Source organism: Passer montanus, unplaced genomic scaffold (assembly GCF_014805655.1).
Source record: "Passer montanus isolate IOZ18808 unplaced genomic scaffold, ASM1480565v1 scaffold10, whole genome shotgun sequence".
Taxonomy (NCBI): Eukaryota; Metazoa; Chordata; class Aves; order Passeriformes; family Passeridae; genus Passer; species Passer montanus.
In genome coordinates this window covers 17454031-17468730 of record NW_024356505.1, presented here as the reverse complement: position 1 = coordinate 17468730, position 14700 = coordinate 17454031, and the positions used below count along the sequence as shown (strand labels likewise).

General features: G+C 35.2%; 1 protein-coding gene across 2 annotated transcripts in view; it reads right to left on the bottom strand.

Annotated features, from left to right (window-relative positions):
• Nucleotides 1-317: 317 nt before the first annotated feature.
• Nucleotides 318-14700, bottom strand: part of THSD7A (thrombospondin type 1 domain containing 7A) — a 265269-nt gene continuing 250886 nt past the window's right edge. For both annotated transcript variants that reach the window (XM_039711276.1, XM_039711285.1), the window contains 6 exons: nt 14111-14284; nt 13025-13120; nt 10039-10121; nt 9498-9708; nt 6111-6198; nt 318-4429 (listed from right to left, as the gene is read on the bottom strand). In XM_039711276.1, coding sequence (XP_039567210.1) covers nt 4345-4429; nt 6111-6198; nt 9498-9708; nt 10039-10121; nt 13025-13120; nt 14111-14284 — 737 coding nt within the window. In that variant the 3' untranslated portion in view covers nt 318-4344. The remainder of the gene's footprint in view (nt 4430-6110; nt 6199-9497; nt 9709-10038; nt 10122-13024; nt 13121-14110; nt 14285-14700) is intronic.

Below are 14700 nucleotides of genomic sequence, written 5' to 3'. Positions count from 1 at the left end.
GGGTTAGCTTGGAAAGGTTACTGGGGAGGTAATAGCTACTGAAACAGGACAAACCTCCATGATATGGTGTGTAAATTACACAGCAGAACTGGACATGAAAAGAATTGAGTGTTGGAGAGCACTGAGATTGAATGTGAGCAATTATGAAAAAGTGCAAAGTGACTTCTTTTGTCTATTTCTTCTTGTGTAGGGACAGTGACCTATTCAGCTTGACCTGAAGTGAATAGATGTCTTTTAGTGAGATCCTGATTGACCCCTTGTTTTATACAGAGGGGTTGCTTTTTCTGATATAAAAGTGGCAAGAAAGAAAAGGTTATTTTTTAAAATTTCATTTATTGGATATTTATCAATCGACAAAATATGTTTTGTAAATTTCCAGGTCAACTAGGACTGTAGCAACAGACTTGATTGTTACCATAGCATCAGAAAGTATTTTTCTATTTAAATAGAAAGACTAATTTTTAACAAGAATATGTTTGCTAATGCCTTTCAGAAAAAAAAAGAGACTATTTGAAAGGTGGTCATATTTTAGGGATCTGGCTTTTATTGTTACTCTATCCCAGCATAGTATACTACATTTATTTAAAAAAAGACATTAAATGATTTTGTGTTTATATTTATTGTCAGCAATACATCAGTTATGTAAAAATAACCCAGATGAAAATGTAAGACTTGTTACATTTTCACATCATCTGTATTAACTGAATAAAGCTTAGTGACAATATACACAAATTTGCAGTAGTAGTTGTACGTAAACATTTTGTGCATTAAAAAAGAAATGTACATAATTTAAAAAATAAAAATGCATTACACAATTTACAAATTAACATTAACAAAAAAAAAGGTAAACATTCCTCAGACAGCTGCCTCCTCATTCTACAAAATAAATATTCAAGTAAATTAAGTTAGGCAAAATAAACTCTTAATTCTTAATGATTTACATAAAGGTAAAAAGACAGATTTCCATTCAATTCAAGGTATATTTTACAGTGATTTACACATAGGGTTTTTAAATTGCTCTCTTCAAATCGTAAGATTGGAAAAAAAATTATTACATTTTGGCAGGAGGAAGGGGGTTTCAAAATTGATGCTTTGTACCAAATATAAACAGGCTTGTGCAGTTGCATCAAAGCTTCAAAAAGGAACTGCTCCAGGACTCAAAGCAGACACAGTAAGCTAGAAACTACAGTTTTAAAAAGAAAAATATAATCCACCACATCAACAGGAAAATATCTACTTTGCTATTTTCTGAATGGTTTATTCGATCACTGGAAACATTACTTTCACAAACTAATAATCTACAGTAGTGGCTGCTTTAGGCACTGGATTTGTAGAAGCACTCTGATTTTTAAAGCAAATTGCTTTTCATTCTATATTGATAATTCACATATTATTTACTTCTGTTTCAATGCTAGAGGGCTTAATCACCTTTGCAACATTTAGATTTACATAAAATTTCAGCCTTCCTTACAGTCTAGTATTTTTTAATTGATAATGAGGGAAGCCACTCTGGCTTCAAATTTCCATGCACTTTGTTCATAGCAAAAATAATAATAATAATGCACTCTAGATTTTAAATGCAGCACTAGTATGATGCAGAAGTGCACCAGATATTCACTGATCAGATATAAAATGTAACACATACTAAAATACTTGCATGGATTGCAAAGGCCAAACATACTTAAAAAACCCTCCAATCTCTCTGTTTATTCATTTAATGTGGTAAGGAAAAGGAGATGTCATACCTTTAACTTCAATTTATTAAATGCTTAGATTTAGGACATAAAATTCTTCAAGGCAAGAGCTAGGCAACAGGTCCTGCTAAGACCAGCCAGTGTCATAAATAAAGATGACTCATTGCCAATGAAAGAAACCCTGTTCCCTCAATGCCTCTTGGTCCAAAACTATTCGACAACACAGAATCAGACTTTTTAATTAACAGAAATGATTATTAAAATCTTTCTCCACATGTAGTTATTGTTCTTTAACACTTTATAGTTTTTCCATGTAGTTTTTTTTTTTGTGTGTGTGTCTGACAAAAGACGAACCAACCAGGTATTTCTTGTTTTCTACTAAAGAATGCTGAAAATTAAAATTACCAAGATTTGTATTTTTGCAGCGAATCTTTACAAAGTGATGTAAGACTGAATACTCCAGTCCTGAAACACATATATGCATGAACCACTGCTGTGGCAGGGGGCCATGAAACTTCAGCAGCTGCAGCTGTATCAAGGTATAAAATGAGAAATTAAACCTGCACCAAAGATTGTTACCACTGTTCCTCTGCTCATCATTCCCATTTGGGGAATACCTACACAGTGGGATGAAGGTAATTTTCTTGATGCAGTAACACCACACTGGTAATATGGCAGCTAAGTAAAGTAGGACCATAATCTCTCTTGAATATCCACAAAATGCTCACTGGTTTCAAGAATTATTCTACATAGAACAAAGGTGTCTATTTTTAAGAACTTATATTACCCATTGATATCCATGAGAGTCTTGTCACTGATTTCAGTGGATCTGGGCCAAAGTTTGCAAAGCTAGTTTCATTCAGTGTGCAAAAACTGGTGCTTCTTGAGTAAATAGAGTGATGAGTAGGCAGAAGTGGTTTAGGTTATAAAAAAGACCTGAGAACCTAATATTAAACTCCATGTAACAATTCTTTTTGAGAGGTTGCCTGATAAAGTTTTGTATTGCTTAGTAGTGGCACAGTCACTTGTACGTTCCGGCTGCACACAGAAGCCATTTGAGGAGAAAAACCCTTCTCAGGTCATGGAGCCCATCCGTAACAGCCATGTCACATGAGTGGCAAGTCAATGAGCTTCTTGTTGGAAGCCTAACACTGAAAAGCCATAAGCATGGAAGAGGTTAACAGTGAGTTTTCATACTTCCAGAGTTTTTTAGAAGTCATGAGTATTAAAATGGCAGAACTATTGACCTTGCTGTTTACTTGCCAGTACACTCAGAAGTTTAACTGAATAATTAAAAGAGTCTATTAAATTATCCTAATTAGAAAAGACAAAACGTCTCTGAGTATTGCACTGCCAGTAACAGTGAAAGAGCTCTCATTAACAGAAGGAAAGGAAAGTAAGGCCATTTTATTTTAGTTGAACAACCAGAACACCTTTTTAGACAAGAAGTATGTCACTCAGGATTACAGGGCAACCACTTTTCTTTTTCTTTTCTTTTTTTTTCTAACAAAGTTAACAAATATAAAAAATCTAGTCATAAACAGCCTTCAAAGTACAATTAGAAACCAGCAGGACAATCTATACCAGTATAGGTAGATGGGGCTAGAAACTAGACACTTGTATTACTGCCATGGTGTAGAGTACAAATGGCTGCTGTGATGAGGAACTGTGTGTGTACAGCAAACGTCGTAGCTGATTCCATCTCGTCGCAGTCCAAACTGAACACTACTCTCTTCAGGATTCAAGACCTGTCTACTTGACACTCCTTGCACAAGACACATCATTATCCTTTCTGAAAAGAGGCAGTTTCTATGGCAATACTAGTTAAGTGCATATCATGCTGCACTAATATAGTGCAAAAATTTGCCTTACATGTAGCAAAAAAGATGCAGGCAACAGTTTGAGTTAGAGAAAGTAGAAACGTATTGTAACATTTACAGCAGGTATTTTTTCCAGACACCAACCACTAGAAAATAGTGAATCTGAGAATGCCTCCTCTCTGGATGTACACATGAGGCCTGTATAATTTGGAGTGGTAACAGGACAGAATTTTGCAAGCGAGTCATTGCCCTCTGAAACACAGGTTAACACAAGTTATCATCAACTGGCAAACTGTTGAACTTGCTTAGTGCGTTAATCCCAGTTAAAAGTTAATACTGTACTAAGCACTAAAATGCTCTTCATCACGTATATAATCTGATAGAATAATACATATGGTTCAACCGAGTATACATGTTATGTTTGAATATAAAGAGTCATAGACAGCTTGGTACAAACTCCTCATGCGTACTGATTATACGTGGTTAATGATGCAGGGGCTTCCAAGTGTTAATACTATGTCAGATACAGTATTCTGGAGGCAGAAGTGGTGCTCAGTTCTAAGACTGAGGAAACATCACAAATCTCCAACTGCAGTGTCTATTAATGTGATTCTGCCTGATTTCTCGGTGCTGATGGTCTAAAGTAAAGCAATAATACCTTTAATATCAGTAGGCATTATGAAATCCACCCTTCTTTATCTATGGTGCAGTTAAAAAAAGAAAAATTCAAAACACTTAATCCACTCCATAGAAAATCCCTGTGGCTTTGGACACCTTCTGATTTCATTCCCATAGTTTAGACTCAATTTGTCACCATGAGAAGTTGTAGTTTACATGTCTGCATCTCCATCATAAGCCAAGGTTAAAGGTTTCAGTCGGTTGTTCTGCCTTCTCTGGGGCTTCTTTGGCTTTTTGCTGAAACAATAACATAATTTGTAAATAGAACAAGAAACTAATAGCATACAAAATGTATTTCAGTCTTAACTGAAAGATAAGCATGCTGATAATGCATTCAGTTATTTGTTTAAAAGCTATAACCCTAAAACCTTTACTGGGATCACTAATTATCCCTTTATCAACCAAAAGCAATATCTAATTCAAAACTCAGTTGTTCAGAAACAAGCTGTTATGATGCTCATGTGACTTGATGAAATTCTTGGCAGGAACTCTTGCAACATCACTTGGTTTTCAGAAGAATTCAGAGCCTGCCATGCAATATTTGGTCATCTATCAAAACTGCAATCAGGTTCTTTTAAATTACATGACTCAAATATTAAACCACTCTTGACACATCAAGGGTTTCTGCAGGAAAGATCCATCTTTTGATTGCTTTTATCTCATTATACTTGCTGGAATTCCTGCAATTAATTTTAGATGTTATAATCAAACCAGTCATTAATAGCAGAGGTATGGTTGTTTGCCATAACATTCCTTGTCTAGCCTTGAATTACATTTTAATCCAGCAGTATTCCCAATCCATTTGATATAGTTTTAGAAAATTACCAAAGGAAAGGCCAAAGGAAAATGAATATTTATCTACACTTTATTACTAGTTTTAATTTAGAGTGTAATGTAAGCATTTCTGTAAATCAGGCCTGTGCATCCTCAGTTTTGTCCAAAATCTTATTTCAGCTGTGTCACTTTAGGCTGCTCAAATCTGAATCTTTTATAGGAAACCTTTTGTTACAAGGACTTGCAGTAGCCACAGGTTCCAGTCCAAATAATCTGCAGTGTTGTTGAATGCTAATTGATTTCCTCTTCCTCAAGCCCCACTCCCCCAAAAAACCAACCAACTAACCAAAACAGAAAGACCACAAAGAAAACCCAAACAAACAAACCCCAACAACAAAAAAACCCCAAAATAAACAACAAAACAAAGCAAAAAACCCCAAAACAAACAAACAAAAAAAACCCACAAAAAACCCCTAAATAATTTTTATATTTTCTAGACAGAAGTGAGGTTTTGGGGAAAGTTTACTGAATGGCAAACATACCCAGAATCCCCCCAAATGCCCACTAATGCAGTACAGCCGAGAGCCTGATGTATATGACCACACTTCTTGCACCTTTCACCTGTACTCACATCTGGATCAGAAATTCCAAACAGGATTGAGAAAACTTCAGGGAGCACATTCTCAAAAGTGACTTGTTCAAAAATTAATTCTTTCATGTATTAAAAAGATAAGAAAGTTTTCAGATTTTTTTCTGGTTCTGTATCTCTATATCTCGTCAAATATAAAATATTATTTGCCTGGTTACTCAATTTCCTTGTTGCTATTTCTCTCAGCATTTTTTGATACAGACACAATAAAATTATTCTGGACATTGTATGCAACAACCAAAATAAACTGAGCAAAAATGAGCTGTACATTAAGCTACCCCATATTTTTAAGTTCTTACACCCTCAGAATAGCACGTGGTGATCCATCATCTAAAGTACAACCAGAATCTGCTAATCTGAGTCTGGACAAAAGGACAAGGCTAATTAAACATTGTAGCTCACAGAAGTGCCTGCAGTTTCTACAGCAGCAGATGTAAACATTTTCATTACAGTCTGTGAGGGGACTGTTTTCTTATAAATAATTAAAGAACTCACCAGGCTAGATAGATCATAGAAACAATAAAGATGAGTAAAACAAATGCACCAGCAGCTACACCATAAACCCAGGTCTTCAGCCTCCCATCTAAAAGGAATGAATGTTAGTCAGTAGTGTTTGAGTTAGTCTAGTTGAATTATTAGTTCTGCTATAGCATAGAAATAATCCAAAATAAATGTCTTCACTAGCAATTACATTTTAATCAGAGTAAATATTGTTAAATAATGAGCAATGACTTCTCTGTGCTCTGCTTTTCAGTTGAAGTCAGGATAATTCAAATGGAGCTGAGATCTGCGGCAGCGGCAGCAGGTCAGAGACCAGAAACTCAGCTTTGGTTCTCCTGGTAGTGAGCAATACCTCAGTGTGATCACAGGGCAGTGCACCAGCCTGGGACTCATTTAGCATCACTTTCAATTCCAGCTCTGGTAAAGCAATCTCCCTGCTATTTTAATTCTTGTTCCTGTTTACTTGCATGTTTTTAAATGTCCTTAACATGCTGTATGTCATCCATTCCTTAGCTGCACATACACAACTTTTACTACTGCATAAAGTAGCAAAATTTTAAAATTTCCTTCCCTACTAAATGCAAGTATTGCTGTTATAAATAACTTCTCCTCACAAAATAAAAAGACAAAAAAAACCCCAGCCCATGCTCCTAAATAAAACAACTGTCTGTTGATAAGGACTGTATTTATGTGCAGCCTGTGCAGTTTGTATTTTGGACATGATGTCTCTGGAGGTTTAGGCATACATACCACCCTCCTTCTTCCCTCAGATGCACCCATGTCTATGAGGAAAATTATGTGCCTTTGTTTGTGGGGTTTTGCTCTGCCCCCAAATTATCATATCACAACTAAAGGAGTGCATGTTTTTTGACTCACTAGTTTCATCCAACTAATTTTTCAAATTTCTAAATGGCTTTTTCCAGGGGATTAGCTAGCCATATTGCATCTCCTTGATGATAAAAAATAATAATTATAAAACTGAATTATTTCAAGTGGTACAAGTTTTATTTCATGAAGTTGTGAGTATTTTCAATGTAAGTAAATACAACTAAAATTTTTCTGACCAAACAGTGCTTCTCATTGGCTCTGCAGAACCAAAAGACATTATCAATGCAGTTTTTATTTCCACAATCATATTAACAGAAGTTAGATTAAGATTGCTTGGTTACATAGCAGTGATCTCCATTGCTATGCAATTAAGTCTTGCTGTCATGTGGACAAGTTGTTCAAGACTAATTAACAGCAGAGCATTTCACCTGTGTTACCTTAATCAACCTAATGAAACATTTTAACTCACAAAAAGTGACATAACTGGAATAATTGATCCGTTAAAGATTAATGGAACAGTAGATTTGACCTGACATACCCTATGATACAATAATGTCAATGAGAAGAATTCAGACTTTAGTACTGCTAAATAGGTTAGTTTCCTCTCTACTTGGCTTATTTCCATTGGTAAATGTAAGAGGCTTAGGTTTTTTTAAATTAGGAACATCTCCTTGAAAAAAAGGCTGGCGATGTCTTGTATACAGATTTATTTGTTTTTGTCAAAGCAAGGAACTCTGTTAATGAGGTCGTTCCCATTATGCAACTGCTGACCTCTGACTCAGGCTTTCTGAATTCTCTCTGGACAGATTATTTCTAAGTATGCAAGGGAAGTGGCATCTCAGATTAATCTTTTTTGTGGTAATACCTCAGCCCAGACAACTGAAGAGGACAGTTTTAATACTTTCCTTTCTGGAACTGCAATGTAATTTGTGGAAGAAAATGAAAGACCTATTTTAGATCTAGACATAGAAACTGTGAGGAAAAAATAATCATGCCAGAGTAAATCCAAAACTTTCCAATAGATATCCAATCCTGAAATAAAGCATTCAAGCCTAAATCTCATCAGAATTGGAAAATGTTCACTTTGTCTCACATTTGCTCCTAACTTCACTGCATAAAGTATTCATACTATTGAGAATGTTTAAGATTATTTGAACTGAGCTATGTCTACTTCCCAACTTGAATTACATAAAATTGGCGAGTTTTCATGAAGTTTCTCAAAAGTACCTTGCTCCAAAACCCTCCCTGAGCTCACAAGAGTATCCATATTCATAAATTGTTCAAGGGGACTGTCTGATATTTGCTTATTGCTATCACTCTGCATGCTACAACACATCCTCTGGCATTTTCAGGAGGGGTTAACTAAAAGGAGGAAATAACAACATATTTGGTAAGATGCTGTTTTTAAAAGAGGACCAGAAAGGTTTAATTTTCTATTTTTTATTGTTGATTAAAGTACTTGGAGTAAAGACCATTTATTGCATGCATCAAATAAAATATCAAAGTACAAATAATAATAAACACTAGTAGGACTAATGGGATCTAATATTAGTATTTCTATTTTCTAACCCAAACATTATTTAATCTGTGTATTAGAAATATTTTTATAAATCTCAATTTGAAATACCTTATGGATTATGCATGTAAAGATATTACTTTCAATTCTGCAATTAAAAACATCAAAAAAGCCTTTAGAAAGAAAAGAATACACTAATACACAAGTATATTAGTATATTTAGCCCTATGTGTCTTAAGAGACACTTAAGACCATAACCAATTACTCTCTTCCATATTAATAATATTTTAGACAGGCAACATATCTCTTAAGTGAAATTATTTTGTTAATTATTTTTTTATCCAAATATTTAGTAGGACTAAAAATATTTACTGACATCTGATTACATGATGGACTTTATGAATTATTTTTTATGAAATAGCTTATATTTTACATCACTCTTGCATGTATTTGTTCAGCTCTAAAGAACATGGTCCAACATAAAAGCAAATATTGCTCAGAGACTTATCACAGGCCTGTGCTAAATATCAATGATATGGTTAGAATTTGACTAACATGAATTAGTATAAATATGGATATGTCAGAAAAGCATTAGCATACTATACCAATTATTTTCTACAATTTGTGCTATGTCTGCAAATTTTAAGAAGCCTTTACTCTTTGCAGTCTTCAGTGTTATCCTTTCATTCCACTGTCATTAGAATTGTTGGTTAAGGCACCATAATTTAATATACCGGCTTGCACCTTTGCAGCAAACTCCCTTCCACAGTCACATCTCAAATAGCTTCTGTGAATTTTAACAGGTAGAATGGCTAAAAAGAAATCTGCAATATAAGATTTCACTAAATGTATTGATGGAGTAGTGAGAGGGCTAGGTGTTTACTTATGCCTCTTCCTTTGTTTTCAGTGGGAGTACATGCCTGCCTTCTTAAATGAACAGTCAAGGGTTTTTCTGATCTTCCTAGGCATACAAAAAAATAAATGTCAGACCCTGCAGCAGTACTTAGCCCTAAGAACTGCTCATTGCATGACTTCACCTGGCCCAAAAGGCTGCAGAAACCAGGTCCTTCCCCGTCCTGTCTGGTTACTGGAAGGCTGGGTAGGGTTCACAGCTCGACTGGTTTTCACATCTCCCTTTTTGTCCTCCATGGTGGGGATGACCACCACTGGGATGAGAGTGCACTGCTCGAGTGTGCCATCGGAGGACATGACTTCAGTGTATCCGTCTTCACAACTGCATGTCCTAGTCTGTGGGGAACAAGTGTTTTACAACGGGTACTGGAAAAACAAGGTTTTCTGTGAGCTATGAAGCATAACAACATGGATGACTGGAAGAGAAGACTGTTTTGATGAGTGCTAACCTGGAGAGTACCTCTTCATATATTTTTATGCAAGTTCATACCATATCAACAATTTAACATTTAATTGAAAGGTAGAAAATTGTGCGAGGTGGATTTTAACAAATTTGTGACTAGTAAATTCTCTGAAAACAGTTTTTGTTGGCATAATCTTTGTAATCAAGAGATGTGTGGGAAGCCCTCGTGGGGGTGTTCTATGCTCCAATGCAGTAGCACATACCTCACTGCAGTAAGCGTGGGGTTGGCTGCACGGTGGGTTACATGACCTGTCAGCATCTGGTTGGCGCATCACTAAACAGCCCCCTGTAGGACAGAAAATCATATTTTCACATGGTAATACCTCACCACTGATGAAATCATTTGCTGCACTATATGATGGATGACAATCTTGTTGCTAATTTGAATGTAAGAGCCTTTTTATTCTAAGATGAAGGATGATTGGAATCAAGTGCTTTCTTATTTGTAGAGTAAGGATACAGCAAATGTATTTAACTCCATGTGGATTTTAGAGAACTAATATTTGGCAATGGAGCCTTTTGTTTTCCCCTTTTTTCTTTTGGTGAATTGCCCAAAAAACCAATTTAAATGCTTTGTTGTACTCAAGGGAACAGACTTGGTTCTCTAGAGTCCTCCTTATGAATTAGATATTGAAACTGTGGCCACAATAGAAATAAAAACATATTTTTTATTTGTATATTTTCCTGTCGAACTGAAACCAAGTTACTCATCCTGTTTATGAAAGGATACCTGTTTTCTGCTGCTACTGGATCATTTTTACACGTCTTTATGAATCAAGGCTTCATGTTAGTCTGAGATGTTACAAAGGAAAGCAGATTTATCAGTAAAGCATATACTGAATGTTACAATACTGATGATATTGTGAGTTTCAGTCTTTTCCCTTTTTATACAGACCTAGTTTTCATTTCTACAGCTTTATATATAGTGCAGTTATTGTTATGGACCAGTACACACAATCAGGATTTCACTATCACTTCAGCCAGAATGACTTTCAAATACATTTAGAATCAGTTTGAATTTACCTGTGTTTCCTTTTAGCTTATAGAAGAGGGATATGAATCACATTGTTTAAAATTTGTACTGCTACAGGACAACTTATCATGCATCTCCCAAATTAATACAATTTTGATACTGCTGTGATATGATGATGAAATCCTGATAGCTGAGGTTGGCCACAACCATAGCCGATGCAGTTAGTGGTGGTTACGCAGATCCAAGTGTTAACGGGATGGCTGGTGAAGAACAAAGAAAACCCTGCTGGTTGCCATAAGTTTTCCCCACCCCCAGAAAAGAAAATCATACATCCTAGCATACAAATCACATGCCTGTGGGAATCTATGTAATAAAATATCAGTCATCCAAGGAAGCAGAAGAAAAGAGTTGCCTCATCGCCCATGGGAAATAACACCTTCAAGTAAAAAAGAACTATTCAGCACAATGATACTATGCAAGTGAGTAAATAGAAAAAGACCTTAAAATGCCAGCAGAAATCACAATAGTTATTTAATAAAGTCTGAATTAAAATACACTATGTTGAATCCAAATGTGCAAGAATAAGGCTGACAAGACACAGTAATCAAAGATACGGGCATCTTCTGAATCAAAATAGGTAATCTCAATTTAAATCAATCATGTATGTATGTATATCACATCAATGAGCTCATAAATACTGTAGTTTATACAAAAAACTTTCAGAAAATGTACAAATGTAAATTAAAAATCTGGTTCACTACTGTATATTTAATGTAGAGAAATTCCCTCTACATTATATATTAATACAATAGAATATTTAAGTGTTGCATTTGAAAACTATCATAAAATCCATGAAAACTATAGTTTTGCATTTAACAGAATCATATGAAAAATATAGTTTTGTGTTGCATGGAGACCAGTGATTGCATGTTCTGGAGTATTCCATTACTCTTCCTTTCAAATCAGAAAGTTATCACAGCTTAAAGCCACATACAAACATTCGTCTTTCCTAGAATTTATCACAAGGCTGTCTTCAGTAACATCAGAATAAATTATTATTTTCATGTGACTGACTGTGATTTATTAATATGTTCTGATTTTAACATCTCAGACCCATAATGTCCAAGATGCTATTTACTTCAAATCCTATAGTAACTTTAATAAATAATATCCAATATTAATCACAATAAGAATTTTCTCTTAGATTTTTACTTACCATAGAAACATCTTAGCTAAGCAGGAAGCAATCAAGGTTCATGAATAATGCCCTGCTGCAATTCTTGTGAACAAGATGTGCTTTAATAGTCCTACACCACAAGTTAAGATTTTCAAGAGACTTTGAGCCATTATTTCAACACCTTGCAAAAATAACACAAATATTTTATTTCTACTGTTACAAAGACAGTAGTGGTGGACTCCATCATGAATAAGTATTGTGGTGGCAATACATAAATAACAGCTCCTCTGCTGTGACTGACCTGACAGCAGCTGGCATTGAGGATATGTTTATAGTCCTTGGGATTCTTTTACAATCATTTGGTCTGACACAAAAATTATTTAAATAAATGCATGGCTCTTAGCTTAAATGAATCCCTATTGCCCATATATAAATCCATAAAAATGGATTCATATGAAGGTTTTCTTCTGAGATCTCAGTTGTTCCTAATTCATGTTTTTTGTGTTTTGGCTTGCACAAAAAGTCACAACATCCCATAGCAGTCCATTATGTATCCTGATACAGACTTATGGCACTGAAGTAAAGAAATAAACTCATTGGCACATTTATTAAAATTTTATATTTTGTAACATTAAGGAGATATGTCATATATGGATGGTATTATCAAGCTGTGCAACTTTCTCTGCCTTTGTGTAGGCACTGAAATGACCCGTAACACACAACAATGTTATTTGTTGTAAGGCCTGAAATTTGAAACACTACATTTGGAAGTGTAAAGATGCCCATAGTAAAAAACCCCCAAACACATACAATGTAAAACATTTCAGGTCCACTACAGAAGATAATATTAATACTTATTTTAAGCATTGCACACTGCATGATTTTGGAAAAGAAATATCTTTAATATGCAAAAAGATGATTTTGATTCATACACCTGGAAGGGTTTTTTTCTTTCAGTTTGTTGGGAAAACACATTATCCACCTGTTTTCCAGGTGTTTTTTGTTGGGTTTTTTTTGTGTATATCAAATGAGCATTTACCTGTGACATTTAAACCATCTGACCTTTGGCACCACACAGTCCGAGAAGATCCCTTCCATGGGCTAGCCATCCACTTGTACTCATAGCACTGCCCATCTGCACAGAGAAAATTCACATTTCAAGACATTTAATGACAAGGCTATAGACCACCACAGGCAGCAGCCACACTCATCAGATGACCATACTAATTTTGTGGCCACACTCATTATGATTAATGGCTTGTATAGTTATTAAGTAAGCCCCTTTCTCCTTCATCCAGCACTGAACCGCACATGTGGAGCTCCCAGGGTCTCCTGCACTTACTGGGCACGTAGAGAATAGACCAGATGTGTCTGAGACACTAACTAGGATTATGAGCAAGCCTAATGCAGCAAATGAGTAGAAGAAATGTTTCCAATAAACTCATAATGGTTGTGGCCCATCTGTTGTGCAAAACTCATTTAGGGATCAGGTTCCTTTCCTGGTAACACTGAGCTTCAGCCTGTGCTCCAGTGCTTGGTGAAGTGGCTAGGGCTGCCTCTGGCTTCATGTCTCAGCTCTTCTGTGCACATCTCCTATGGTCTGGGATGAATCATGGAGTCCTTCTGCACCTTAGCTCTCTATCATAAATACAAAATTCCTTTTTGTGCAATCCGGCCTCTGAATGGGCAAGTTGGTACAGGAAACTACTTTTCCTAGACAATTTGTCTACTAGCAGTGCTAAGCATGGCTGAGACATTTTAATGATATTGTCATGCAATTGACAATTCAAAGGGTAGAAAGAAATCTAAATCTGCTTATGAATCAAAACTCAGAGATTTCTTTTTGTTAATGTTACTAAGTGTATAGGGAAATTCTTTGTCCCATATAAAAAGAAATGTCATTATTAACAAATAATAATTCTAGAGGGGTGGCATATGATAGTTACCACTTGAAAGTTTTTCTCTTTATGGTTGATTTATGGAAAACAACAATTTAAGTGCATTTCTGTTTATCAAATTTGCATTTGCCTAAAATCAATACCATGAACAGAAAGAAAACAAAATTATGGTTGTTCTGTATTTTTTTTCTTACACAAACCAGCCTTACATATATTTTGGTGCTTACCATTGCATGGTCTTGTTTCCAAAGCCTGTTCTGGACAAAGATGTTGATTCTCTAAGTCCTGGATGATCACTGCTCTAGATCGTACTTGTACTCCTCCAAACCCAAGATCCTCACCATTAAAACAGGTTAGCTGGCAAAGGCTCCATTCTGACCACTCTCTCAAGTAACAGTCCCCTGTCAAAGAGCAATTTTATAAGATGAATGATCATTGTATGTGAAGAGTTTTTTACAATGAATATGTCTTAAAAAATGTCACAAGTACAGTTTTTTATTTTTCCTTCTTTTTAGTTCCTTTCATTCATCTTTTTAGACTTGACTCATGGTGTAGAAAAGATATTATTTTGATATTAGCTGAATGTCTGTGTCTGTAGAAAACATAAAAAGATTATACAAGGGCTATTTGCTCTAATGCAGTTTTAGTTTCTTGTCACATTCCCATGAGATCACCCTCATTATGAGTCTCTTTGCAATGCTCTACCCAATGTGTAGATTTTTGTACATTTTAAGATATTGTGCATTGTATGTCTTATGCTGTTTATTTTTTTAAATTCATCTTTGATCTTAGAAAACATTGTCTAGTATTAAGAAGA